This window comes from Mastigoproctus giganteus, chromosome 9 (genome assembly GCF_048544385.1).
Source record: "Mastigoproctus giganteus isolate SK-2022 chromosome 9, ASM4854438v1, whole genome shotgun sequence".
Taxonomy (NCBI): Eukaryota; Metazoa; Arthropoda; class Arachnida; order Uropygi; family Thelyphonidae; genus Mastigoproctus; species Mastigoproctus giganteus.
The window spans coordinates 93,453,527-93,468,157 of record NC_143583.1 but is presented as its reverse complement, the minus strand read 5'-3'; the positions used below and the strand labels follow the sequence as shown (position 1 = coordinate 93,468,157).

The 14,631-nt window shown below is 36.3% G+C and overlaps 1 protein-coding gene across 1 annotated transcript in view; it reads right to left on the bottom strand.

Annotated features, from left to right (window-relative positions):
- Positions 1-14,631, bottom strand: part of LOC150080550 (carboxypeptidase D-like) — a 297,430-nt gene that overhangs the window by 22,681 nt on the left and 260,118 nt on the right. Inside the window, 2 exon segments of the mRNA XM_090380730.1 lie at positions 2,562-2,664; positions 10,980-11,165. Of these exon segments, the coding sequence (XP_090236856.1) occupies positions 2,562-2,664; positions 10,980-11,165 (289 nt within the window).

Genomic DNA, 14,631 nt, shown 5'->3' with positions numbered 1-14,631 from the left:
CCATCTTATGGTTTGCCAACTGTTTTTGGTAATTGGTTATCCAGTTTTCTCTCTGATCACTCACTGAGGGTGATGGTAGATGGCTCTCTGTCTTCTAACTTCTCCACTAATGCCGGTGTCCCCCAAGGTTCAGTTCTTTCCCCCACTATTTTCCTCTTGTATATCAATGACCTTCTTCCATTGACTGGAAATCCTATCCATAGTTTTGCCGATAATCAGCTTCAACTTCTCGAAAATCTGCTGCCAATTCCTTAAATGATGATCTCCAGGTAATTCTCCCATGGGACAAAGACAACTTAGTTGATTTCAACCCTTCTAAAACTCAGTCTTGTCTTATATCTCGCAAAAAGGATTCTTCTGCTCCTATGCTTATCTTTAGTGACACTCCGATTTCAAGCAAAATGATATATTTCTTTTGGGGATTACCCTGACTTCTAATCTCTCTTGGCACAAGCACATTACAAATATTGCTTCCTCTGCATCTAAAAAACTTGGTTTTCTCTTTCGCTCTCAGCATTACTTTTCTTCCAAACAGCTGCTTACTCTGTATAAATTGCAAATCCGCCCTGCCATGAAATATTGTTCGCACATCTGGGATGGTGCGCCCAAAACCTCTCTCAGGCTTCTTGATTCCATTCAGAAGTGGGCAGTTAGGTTAATTAATGATTCATCTCTAACAGAGTCTCTCCACTTGCTTTCTCATAGACGCACTGTTTCTGCTGCATGCCTCTTCTACAGATACTTCCATGGGCACTGTTCTTCTGAATTGGCTTCTATAATTCCCGCTCTCTCTTTCAAAACAGTCCGAACACGTGCCACCACTAGCCAACATCCATTTACTGTCCAACTTCAAACCCACAGAACCAACTTTTCATCTTCCTCATTTATTCATTCAACTGCCGCTTTCTGGAACAACCTTCCTTCATACGTATTTCCTGAAAATTACAATCTACAGAAGTTCAAGTCCAATGTCAACAAATATCTCCTTTCGTCTTCTCAACCTCTAACCCAAGCACAGTACTATAGGTTCTAATACCTCTCGTGTTTGGGGTCCACATAAAAAAAAAAAAAAAAGAAAAAAGTGTAGTACCACACAGTTGGTACATTTCTCTGGGGTTACTTCTACCCATATGCAGTACTTTGCATTTGTCAAGGTTAAACTTCAGTTGCCACTTCTTAGCCCATCTGCCCAAATTATCTAGATCCTGTTGCAGTAGCACACTGCCATTACTGTCATTAACAACCCTGCCAACCTTTGTATCATCTGCAGACTTCGACACTAAGCCTGATATACCTTCATCAACATCATTGATAAATATACAAAACAACAGTGGACCTAACACCGAACCCTGTGGGACTCCACTAATAACATTAGTCCACGAAGAGCAGCACCCATTGATTACCACCCTCTGTCTTCTCCCACTTAACCATCCTTTTATCCATTGTAGCAACTTACCCTTAATACCATTCTGCTCCAATCTGTACAATAGTCTTCCATGCGCAACAGTGTCAAAAGCTTTTCTGAAATCCAAATATATGATATCAAAATTATTTTTTGCATCCAGTTCATTTGTAACCACATCATAATATCCTATCAAATTTTTCAGACAAGACTTTCCCTTAACAAACCCATACTGTGTCTGAATTATTGCTGCAGTCTTGTCTAGATGATCCTGCAATGCATCTTTAACCAGTGACTCCATTATTTTACCTGGAACAGAAGTTAAACTAACTGGTCTGTAATTACTCGTGTCACCCTTCGATCCCCCCTTTGTGAATTGGGGATACATTTGCACATCTCCAGTCCGTGGGAACCTTCCCTGAGTCCAAGGACGCTCTCATAATTATGGCTAAGGGTATATTGCTGTATCTCTTTGATATTGTATCTCATTCGCTGTATAACACTTTCAGCATACTGTAAATGTATAGCAGGGTTGCCAGTGGTTGTACTGGGACCTCACAGTACAAAAAAATAATAATAATAATAATAAAAAACAATAATAAAATGTTCCTAATGATAATGGCATCTTTCAACATAAAACACAAGACCAGATGTTTACAAATGTGATTCGCTCACCATTTTAAAGACTTTGACTCCCTCATTTGGCTTGTTAACTCAAAAGAGGACTGATAATCTATGAGATGAGAGTGAATATATGATGTTTCGATCCACCATCTGCAACTGTGTTGCAACTATGGCATTTTAGGTGGAAAGGTGGACCATATCTCTATATGCATTTTGTAATCTTATAATATTTATGTTGTGGCATATTGTCAGCAACTGGCACCCTACACACCATGCAACTGATAATCCCCTCCCAAATCCCAAGAGCAGGTGTAGGCAGACGTTTTATTTGGTGCCCTAGGCAACTGCCTAGTTGGTTTATATGGACAAGCCACCGATGAACATGTTCGAGTCATTACCTGCACCATGAAGAATCAACATGTTTCAGTGACCATGGGCACCCACTTTCTTACGTTTTAATGTGCTGTATCTATGAATTTACTATATATTTAGTAATATACAGTAATAATAATAATAATATAAAAACGTTAATTACCAATGATCATAACAAAGAAAACACGTGGAATGCCAGCAATTCTTGAATCCACATCTAGTTTGAAATCTACTTTTGTAATGTCACCAGGATAAACAGGCACTACCTGAAATAATAAAAGAACAAAAATTATGATGCAAAGACTGAAATTTTATGTTCTGTCATTCATACAGAGAAATTTAGTTCTATACATTTTACTATTATAATCAACAACACTGGAGATACACTTGCACACATATTATTTAAAACACTATACCTCTGTTTAATTCTAAATCTAGCTGACTTTTAGCACAAAATTAAAGCAATTTCCAGAAATTGAATACTAATCCACACCAGATTTTAATAAAGAGGGTGCAAATTGTAGTTGAATTCTATGAATTTTTGTACACATTTCTGTACAGTCAGAAAAGGCAGTCCTGGAAATAAGAAAGCTTGGCTATACAATCACAATTGCATCATAAAAAAAATTCTTCATATAAAGTGCCATTTTACCTTGATTACATCATCATTTTAAAACTGCACACACACACTTCCACTATAATGCTAAGCTTTCGAGAAAACTGACCAGCAATACATATATTTTAAAATCTGTAAAACATTTACTGACCACTGGCATTATATTTTGAACAGTAATCTACTGTCTTGTGCATCTCAGATATTGCACCATCACGTGTTATGGGAAGCAATCTATGGAGGGACATTCATTACAAAAAAAAGTAGGCATGGACTTTTAAATATATCATTAATTTTATGAAATTACCATATGGCACCTTGCTAGCTGATCAGTAATGCTGATGTTTTCGCAGCTTTCTTGTTGGTGTTAACAATACAATTCTGCTCTTGAGTTCTTTTCTCACTTTGCACTGAAGTTTTTGAGATGCTGGTAAGTTCAACCGTTAATTCAACAATTTTGTGAACCCGTTTCTCAAGATGGAGTTTTACTAATTTGCTGTAAACATTCATTATAATTTTCAACTGACTATGGGAAGGGAAGAGAAAGATGGGCTGCTCTGAGAGACCTGAATATACAGGGGAACAGTAGGCCCTATGAGGTTGTTTATCTCAATACCCTTACTTCCATCTAAAACTAATCTCACTGATAGAAACAAAGAACACTGGAATTAATGGCTATATGAAGACTATCGTGGTTCCCTCACTGATGCTATAACTAAGTCTGACTGTACAAAAACTGTACCTATCAAGTGCATGTAACTGTACCTCTATGCATTTACATGCATTTTCTAACTGGTTTTGGCAGGTTAAAAACATTTCTAATTAAAAAAAAATATTGCAATCAATATATTAAAAATTGGCATAAGAATATGCTAATTTTCAATTAGCATATTCTTATTAGCCTAAAAATATTGCTTAGGAAAAATATTTTTTTCCATAAAAAGTTTCTCCAAAGAAAACAAATGTAAGACACAAAATCAATGTAAACCTTTCAGAAGGAAGGAAAACAGATTGCTAGATCAACAGCAGGGTCAAAAAGAGAGAGAAAATAGTTCATAAAATGCATAGAGTACTATAACATTTTCTTTGCCACAGGTTCTCAGAAAGAACTCTGCATTCTTCATTATCTCTTTCACAGTTGGTTTCTTGCAGAATAACTGTATGCCTGTTGATTTTCTTTTTAGCACAATTGTTTTGATTATTTGGTTCACTGGTAGGGGTTCTAGATTATGGCCAACAGTTTGTTTATTTTCGTGTATTCCTGCAGTAGCACTAACTACACAACTTATGTTCCATCTGTAAAATATCTGTTTCTTTATTTTCAATGGTATTGTGAAGAACTCTGGCATGTATGTGCATGTGGGTGTGTGTGAAATGAATTCATTTCAATTTTGTTCAAAAATAGTGTTCTACAAATACTATTACTAGATGACAAATTGGTTCGTCAAATATCATTATATTTAAATTAAAGTTAAATGTTATTTAACTTAATGCTTCTGATAACCCAGTGGAGCAATTTGCTCTCTATGGTGGTTTTTTATGACTTCAAATATATGAAAGCTATGAATTCGGTTTGGAGCTAGCAGACTTGTGACTGCTATAAGGAAACATGCTTTGGTTTTCAGGATAAAAATTCAGTAAAAAAAAGTCAGCTGGATGCCAAACTAAATCTACAACTTACCAATTTTATTCATAAAGTCCTACAGCTTCTACTATGAATATATCAATTAAATTTTTGAAGTTGTAACACTTTACTGGATTGTATCAGCATTAGGTAAGTTCACAATCTGTGAACTTACCTAATGCTGATACAATTTAGGTAAGTTCACAATCTGTGAACTTACCTAAAACATACTTTTTTGTTTGTTTAATTTTTTACCATATATTAAAAGTTCTTCTATGTTTGCATCATTTCCTATGATATGAGCTAAATCACATGAGATATGCACAAGTGTTTGACTGGATGGTTGAATATAAGGGACAATCAAACAGAAATATGTATGTGTGTATATATAAAGATTGTGTATATATATAAACTTTAAACTTTATGTGTATATATATAAACATAAAGAAGTAGTTTTACCACATCAGCATCATTCATGACATTAATATTATAAATATAATTTTTTGAAAGTTTCTTTTATTAATAATTAATAAATTTTATAATGATTATTATGAGATCCGTCTTGAATGCTTCATCAGAGGGTACCATGTCTCACATGGAAACAGCCAATGGCAATTCGCATGTGAGTCATTATTTTATCATATGCAGAACCTATGGCATGTATTCCGAGGTCGACCTAGTGGATAATCCTAGCTTACTTGGAGATTTTCTTTGTCACCATTGTAAGGATTGCACCAATCTTAAGTTAAAATTTGGTGCATTCAATTTGAGTCACTGAAAAAAATGGATGCTTGCCCTCAAGAATAATGTATCTGGGAGCTCGTTAGGGACTCAAGACTCTAGTAACTCACCAAGTGATGCACTCCAAATTTGGCCCCAGAACAGAATAACCAAGTGCAACCTACTCTGGTTCAAAAGGACTTAGTTTTATTAGGAGACTCCATTGTCAGGGAAACGGGAAATATTCTTTGTAATAAGGATAGGTGGACTAGAACCAGGGTATGTCTGCCGGGAGCAACTATAAATGATGTCACCAACAGACTGTCAGATTTTGGGGGGGGGGGGGTAAAGAGAATATTATTATTCATGTGTGTACTAAAGACATTAAGCATACACGATCTGATGATTTGTTAGACAAATATAACACCATACTGAAGAAATGCCACGAGTTAGGTCACAATGACTTTGTGTCTGAAATTCTGCCCAGGCATGATAGGAGGGATTATATGTTGAAAGTCTTGTGGATTAACTCAAGACTTGAAAGATTCTGTAAGGCTTTTGGAGGGAAATTTCTATCAACTTGGTCCGCACTTGTTGGTAGAAGGAATCTGTTTTGTAGAGAAGAGATACATTTAAGCATTAAAAGTGGTAAACATTAAAGGTGATACATTAAAGGTGGTGCACGAGTTTTTGCCAGAATTATTGAAGATACATTAAAAGTTCAGGGAAACTGCTAGTTTGTGGGAGACAAGAGTAATATAGATACGTGTTTATCTCATGATATTGGTCAAAGTACTGCTTCATATACTCAACAGTTCTTGTTTGTTACCTCAACAGAACATACTGGCAAGATGTTCTGTTGTGTTTCAAATGAGCAGGTAGCTAATGTCAGGGAAGCTAGCCAAGAGGAACCACTAGGTGGCAGTGATCAGAGTGTATTGATGTGGGATTTACTTAAAGATATAATTTCCATCAGGGGTAGGGGAAAGGGTTTTTGCTTCCGTAAAGGTGACTGCAGTGGTCTCAGACAGTTTTTAAATTCTGTACAGTGGGATCAACTGATTATGTTACCAACAACAAATTCTAAGTGGGAAGCATTCAAGGAATTAATCGTGGAAGTTACTAAAAGTTTCATACCTATTAAGAAATATTGTTCAAGGTTTAGACCTAAATGGTTGTCAAATGAACAAATGAAACTTGTTTGTTTGTTTGTTTGTTATTTGGGTTTTAGGAGCATTAGCAACTAAGGTCATATTGCTCCAGGGATGTGCGCTGGTCATTCCCTGACCTTTCCGCATCCTCTGTATTTGGTGGTGATGGGCTCGAACCCTGGTCTAATCAAGAAGCGTGTGCTACGCACTGCTGCTCCTTCCCACCTGGCTACAGAGGCGCCTGAATGAGACTCGTGGCAGAGACGAAAAATGCAAGGGATGCATATAAATTATCAGCTGACACAGAAGCCTATGACAGATATAAGATAGTCTGTAATCAAGTCACAAAGGAGGTTAGGCATGCGAAGGCAGATTACGAGAAATCTTTGGCAAAAGGATGCTAAGAAAAACAGCAAGGATTTCTTTACGTATATAAACTCTAAAAGGAAGGGGATTAATCTAATTGGGCCACTTGATATCGACTGTTGATGATTCTGCTCAGATAGCAAATAAACTGAATGAGTATTTTACATCTACATTCACACATGCAGTTATTAAGGTTTGAAAATTCCAGAAGGTTATCAAATTGTAGCAGGGTGCTTAATGATTTTGTAATAACTGAGAACAAAATGGAGGAGAAATTGTTGAAGATAAACATAAGAAAGGCACCTGGGGTGGATGGAATCTATCCAGTTATATTAAAGGAGGCAGAAAAGCAACTAAGCAAACCCTTAGCCATAATTATGAGAGCATCCTTGGATTCAGGGGAGATCCCCACAGAATGGAGATGTGCAAATGTATCACCAATTCACAAAGGGGGATCGAAGGGTGACACGAGTAATTACAGACCAGTTAGTTTAACTTCTGTTCCAAGTATGGAGTCACTGGTTAAAGATGCATTGCAGAATCATCTAGACAAGACTGCAGCAATAATTCAGAAAAATTTCTGAACCACCCCAAGAGAGAGAGAGAGAGAGAGAGAGAGAGAGAGAGAGAAGGAATCACCAAGCAAGAGAAGAATGATGATATCCAGCTCAGGACCCTGGGTGTGCCAAGCCCATACTCACCAGATGTGAGCCCCTGGGGTTGAATATTGAACAATAGACATTCAACAATAGACAACATACTTTCGAGTTGCACTACCCTCAGCATTAATAGCATCTTAGAGCTGGTTTCTGGCTTAATCAAAGCATGGCACTTCCGATTTCAAAATGGAATTTATAAAGAGATTTAGAGACTCCTTATGGGACTAGGGATCTCAGCCCCTCTTTCTGAGATTTACCTAGCTGCAACAGAAAGCCAAATACTTCAACCATTCCCTCACGGAATTAAATTGTTTATATGAGTGGAGGAGTGGACAAATCCCCCCTCCCAAGCAGGATGGGCAGCCAGTTTCGGGAGGCCCCAACTGTCACCCCTTTTCCACTTCCATTTTTACCACTTTTTTTTTTTTTCTGGACCCTCCCCTAGGAAGCTCAGGCAACCCCAGGGTTTGCCCCACCAGAGTCTATTTTTTCCTACTGATCTGGCCCACTTCCCCATAGAGAAGGATGGTAACTAGGGGTTTGTGGCCTCCATAGATACCTAAGCTAAGTAGCCAGATGAACAACACAACCCTACACTAACACTTTGCAAACACCCACTAACTCACACCATCTGGCCTCTACAGAGTTCTGTACATGTCATAGAGTACCAATCGTGAAGTTGGGGGAAACCCCTAGTTCTGCTGGTCAAATTACGCTATATACTATGTCCTTTCTACAGAGCGGACTTGGGGGAGATCCTTGGAGCTGCTTGACAAGAAACACTATATACTATGTCCTTTCTGTAGGTGTACTCACCATATTCAAATTCTGCATAATATATACCTGAATAGCATATATGATGCGGAATTTGAATGTTTCTAATATCCCTACAAACATCTGCATTTGATGACAAATTGTAATTTAATTTTATACAGTTGTTTATTTTAAAAAGCATTTTAATGTCATTGAGTCATTTCATTATTTTTTTACCTTATATTTTTAATCTGTATACAATGGATGCCACTTACTCTGATCACTCTGGGACAGCTTAATTGATAACATAACCGAAGAAATAAGAATGCAGCTGTTCAGCACTGCTATTGGATGCAGAGTGAAAATGTGTACATAAAAAGCAGAAGCAGAAGAAAGAAAACATTAAAATCAAGGATATAAAATACTTTTACTGCACCGTTTCTTTGAGAAAATAGTCAATAAAAATGAAACTGTCAGGATGTTTCTGGAAATCCATACAAACCATTAAAAACACAAAGAAAATATTAAAATCAAGAATTAAAAAAAAAGGTTAATGTTCTATTGTAAAACAGTCAGATTTGTAGTACAGATACAGTATTTTCTTTAATGGAGTAATAACAATGACAACCATATAAACCATATGAAGAAACAGTGGTAACCAGACATGTGGCAGAGTTAAAAAAAAAAAAACAAAAAAACTGGATGTTATATATCACTTTAACTGCATATGAGGCAAAAAAGTGATAACATAAATTGAAGAGCTGATCAAAATAAAAATGTATTAGCATATACAAGGTGTCTCAAAAATATTGGTACAAATGTTTAGGGGAGGTAGGTAACATCTAAAGGAATGTGAATTGCATAGGAACCCATAACTGGAAATGTCACGGGAAAGTAGTAGCAGAGGCACAAGAAACAGAAATGACACAAGACAGTAATTAGTGGCAAACATTTATTTGACATAATATTAACAATGGAGTACGAGATGGATGCATTTCATGATGGTACAACAGATGCTAGAAGGTTCCACCATGAGACATGATGCATGCGTGACACCGACGCAGCATGGATTGGCGGACATGGTCGAACACACATGGAGTTTCTTTGACAGTAGCAGCAGGCAGATGAGTCTCGCCACGAGATCCATTTCCGTCTCCACAGGCAATTCATACACAATAGGTTTGAGGGCATCCCACAGAAAGAAATCAAGGCTCGATAAATCAGGTGAGCGTGGGGGCCAGGCAACGGGTCTACCATGGCCAATCCATCAACGCCCAAAATGCCTGTTGAAATGGTCACGAACACACCTTCCATACTGGGCAGGTGCCCCGTCATGTTGAAACCAAATGTTGCATCTCACATTTGCTGGAACATCGTCAAGTAACCCTGGTAGAACTTTTTCAAGAAAGATCCAATATTTAGCGGAGTTCATGCGGGATGGTAACAGGTATGGGCCAACTAAGCAGTCACCAACCATGCCTGCCCACACATTTATTGCGAAGCGATGTTGTGCTGCACCCACACATGAGCATTGTGCTGATTGAATAAGCCTTCCCGAGTGAAATAAGCTTCATCCATGAACAAAACATAGGCTGGAAAATTCAAATCTTGAACACTTTCTTGGAGAAACCACTGTGCAAAAGCCACACGTGCAGGATGATCTTGGGGGAGCAGTAACTGAACCCTTTGGAGATGTAAGGAATCGTCATGCCAGACACACTGTACACTGCAACGAGACACTCCTAAGGCAGAGGCAACAGCACGTGTGCTGGTAATAGGATTATTCTGGACGGCATTCCACACACTTTCTTCCATGGCAGAAGTTCGCATCGAACGTGGTCTGCCTGCACTACTCCTCTTACTTCTAAATGACCCATAATCGCACAAATTTTCATGCACACGCGCAAACAAATGGTGATCTGGTACATGTCTGTCTGTCTGTCTGGGAAGCGTTCTCCATAAATTCGTTGAGCGGCTCATCCATTGCCCTCTGCTAATCCATACACTAGATGCATGTCTGCTAGCTCACAGTTCGTATATCGATACATGCTCTTCGTGCAGCAACTACTGCTTGAATGAGTAAACCAGAAATTTTCCCTCTCGCGAACTGATGAACAGCACCGTGTACAGACTTACGGTGACGTTTCGGGTTATGAGTCCCTATGCGATTCACATTCCTTTAGATGTTACCTACCTCCCCTAAACGTTTGTACCAATATTTTTGAGACACCCTGTATATTAGTATGTATTAGTATCTAAAAAGATACTAATACATACATAATAATATGTCTGATCAGGCTACAAGTGATAACATTATTTATGACCACAATAAGTGGCATACATACTGTATTTTAAAATTACTGGCTGCTATATATCAAAACCATTTTATTTATATTTTTAAAAGTTATATTTTAAAAGTTATACAAGTTATATTTTTAAAACTTGGCTGTCTGGTCAGAGCAATAAAGAAAAATGTATAATCTTTGTATTACCTGATCTAAGAGGGTTTTTCCCCTCCCCATGTTTAAAATATTACACCATTATATATATTAGTTATTCATGTTTATTTTGTAAAAGAGCCAAATTAAACTGTAATGAACTCAAATTTAATATTATCTTACAAAATAAATCTGAAATAATTTTTAAAAAATGTAGAAGCACATCTGTTAAAAAATAAATCTTTGTAACATCATACTTTGGTAATTGGAAAATATCCTTCAGCTATTACAGAAACAGCATATTCTCCTTCTAGTAATGGACGCCAATACAATCCATCTTTGGTACTATAGATAGTATGATTGAAACCATCAACTGAGATCACTGCACCAGATATAGGTTTATTGTACTTAGTGGTGACAAAACCACTAATGCCTTGATATGCCTGAAAAATTATAGATGAAAAACTATTAATTTGAAGTATTAATACTTCAAATTATGCTAATACATAATATGTTGAATATAAAATGCAAGTTTAAGTGGAAGCTTACTGCTAGACAACTGTATACTCCTTTGCCTTTTCAATGATAGACATCTTGCTGTGTAGAAGGCTGTAGCAAGAAGTTATGGATTTATTTATTTATGTGAATCCAACAGTGTCCAGGTTGAAGCACTACTATATACCATATTAACATTGGCATGCAATAACTGCAATAGTACACAAAAAACAACAGTGAGAGAAAGAAAAATATAATAGTATTAGAACCGCAGCAGAAAATGTAAGGAAGCAAACTTATACCACATCAGCCAAAAAAAAAAAAAAAACACACACACACCTATCTACATCATCTGTCTAATCTTTCCTTAAATTTATTCAAACTGTCCACTTCCACAGCAAATTTATATTTCCTTATTTGTGTCATCTGAGTAAAAGTAAGAATGCCATTAGAGTTACCAAATCAACTTAAAGCCTTGAGCACCTCACCCAGCATGGGTGCCAAGTTTTCAGATGTTGCAATTTGTAGAAGTGAAGTCTTTTTTTTGGGTAAGAGTATCCTTTTGTGCTCCTAACTAATGTTCTTTTCTGCACTCATTCTAGACCTGTATGCAGTACTCAAGGTGCAGCCTAACCACTGCCTTAAAAAAGCAAGTTAATCACACTGTTGATCCTACTGGCAAAATTCCTGTACAACATTGGCAGAACAAGCAAGCTCCTGGTGGCCTGTCTACTCTGCTCAGAGAACTTCATGTAATAACCCCTAAGTCTTTTTACATTCTCTGCCAACCTGCGTGTGGTACTACCAAATTGATATGTTATTCTGGGATTACTGCTGCTGATATGCAGTACTTTGCATTTCTCAATGTTAAACCTCAGTTGCCTCTTTTTAGTCTATCTGTCTAATGTTTCTAGGTCTTAAAAAAAATGGCACATGTGTCGAGCACACACGTTAGATGGTTTTATGTAAAACATCCTTGGCCTGGAAGAGTTTAGTGAAATCCAAACCAACAGCATAATTACTCATTTGATTGTAGCTATCCATATGGCAGCTGCAGGAAATATGATTGCAACAATACAAGTATTTGTAATCAAATACTTGTATTGTTGCAATGTTTGATTACAAATACTTGTACTGTTGCAATGTTTGATTACAAATACTTGTACTGTTGCAATGTTTGATTACAAATACTTGTACTGTTGCAATTCTACAAGTATGATTGCAACAATACAAGTTATGATAATGACTTGTATTGTTGACAAACTGACAGGATTCCACATATATAATGAATAGATTATGTATATCAGTGGTGTCCAAACCTACGGCCCCTGGGGCGGATATGGCCAGCAAATTATTTTTATACGGCCCACACAGAAAGTTAACTAAAACAGCATTTTAAATTTTAATTATCAAAAAATTTTTTCTCATTAAATGTTCATGTGTAATTGTGTTAATGTGTAATTAAATGTAATTGTGTATTGTACTTAATAAAATTTTTGAATATTTTCAATTTTGGGTGCATCAATATATTTATTTACCTTAATATTGAAAAGCAGTGATCCTTTTCAGGTTGTAAATTTTCTAAAGTTAGCATTTAAAAGCAAAAGTAAGGTATATTTTTTAAAACAAAAGTAAGTCATATTTTTATAATTTTAATAAGATCTAAAAAGTAAATCACCAGTACAGATTTATTCCCCATTAAAGTGTTGGGAATTTGCATTTTTTATATATAGCCTGAAAATTAAAAATGGCAACATGAAAATAAACTTTTACATGTAACAAGATATGGAATATGTAACACACTAATTTTTCTCGAATCACTCAGTGTGGCCCATGAAACAAATCTAACTTTAAATATAGCCCATGTAAGGGAAAAGGTTGGATACCACTGATGTATATTATGATATTCTCACTTATTCTCATTCTCATGTAATCTAAGGTTTTAGAGATTAACAATTTATAATAATTTGGTTGATAATCCAGAACTTTTATTCTATCAAAACAGAATGGATAGGTATGAGTTACGATGGTTAAGAGTGGTAGGCCAATTCTGATACATTTACATGCTAATGGAGTTCTTGTGATATCTAATCCTTTCGAATAAATTACTATTATTCGTGCATTAAGAATCTACAGATAAAAGAACCACTAGGTGGCAATGATCACATTGAACTGATATGGGATTTACTTTAAAGATGTAACTACCATTGGGGTAAAGGGAAGGGTTTTTACTTTTGTAAATGTGACTATGGAGGTCTCAGACAGTTTTTAAATTCTATGCAGTGGGACTGACTGATGACATTACCAACAGAAAATTCTCAACAGAAGCATTCAAGGAAGGTACTAGGCTTTTCATAGCAACTAAGAAATACTGTTCAAGGTTTAGACCTAAATGGATGTCAGGTGAACTAATGAGACTTGTGACACAGAAGAAAAATGCATGGGATGTGTAAGAATTATCAAGCAATACAGAAGTCTATGGTAGATATAAGCTAGTCTGTAATCAAGTCACAAAGGAGGCTAGGCAAGCAAAGGCAGATTATGAGAAACCTTTGCCAAAGGATGCAAAGGAAAGAAGCAAAGACTTCTTTACTTATGTAAATTCTAGAAGGAAGGGGAGGATAATTATATTGGTCCATTGATATCAGCAGTTCAACTGTTGATGATCCTGCTCAGGTATCTGACAAACAATGGGTATTTTGCATCTACATTCACATGAGGAATTCTCTAGGGGAGAGTGGAGGCAAGAAGGTTATCAAACTCTAACAAGGAGCTAAATAATTTTGTAATAATTGAGAGGAAAGTGGAAGAGAAGGTAAACATTTTGTCTGCTTCACAAAGTGTATGAATTACGTATATAAATAGGCAAAGAATAACAGTCTCTATGTACATTGAAGCACTTTTATTGATGTCGAAGGAGTACTTCTACCAGTACTTAATGAACCCTAAAAAATGCAGAAAAGTGAATGAAGCTGAAAATTCTAACATAGAAAAACAGGAAATGGGCAAAAAGTGTCAAATACAAAGAATAATACCCACAATCCAGTTGGAATGTTCACAACTTCCAAGTCACTTGGAACCAAAGGAAATACAATGTAATGTTGATCATGATATTTATAATAATAATAATAACTAGAACAGCACAGTTCTGCGTCAATAGGATTTAGCTATTGCACCAAAAGATATGGGAGGAGAAGGTGAAGGAAACTCCTCTGCCTAAATATTCCATAAGTTTGTGGACAAAAGGAACAAATAATGGAGGAATTACAATCTATTCACATAATGACTGCCTGGCATTGAAATAGAAAGGAATAGTTTATCTAAAGTTTTTTCTAATTCTTTTCTAAATTGTTCTAAAGGAATAATTAAATAAAAATAAATAATTTTATTTTTTAAAGGCCTTGCTTTAGGAAA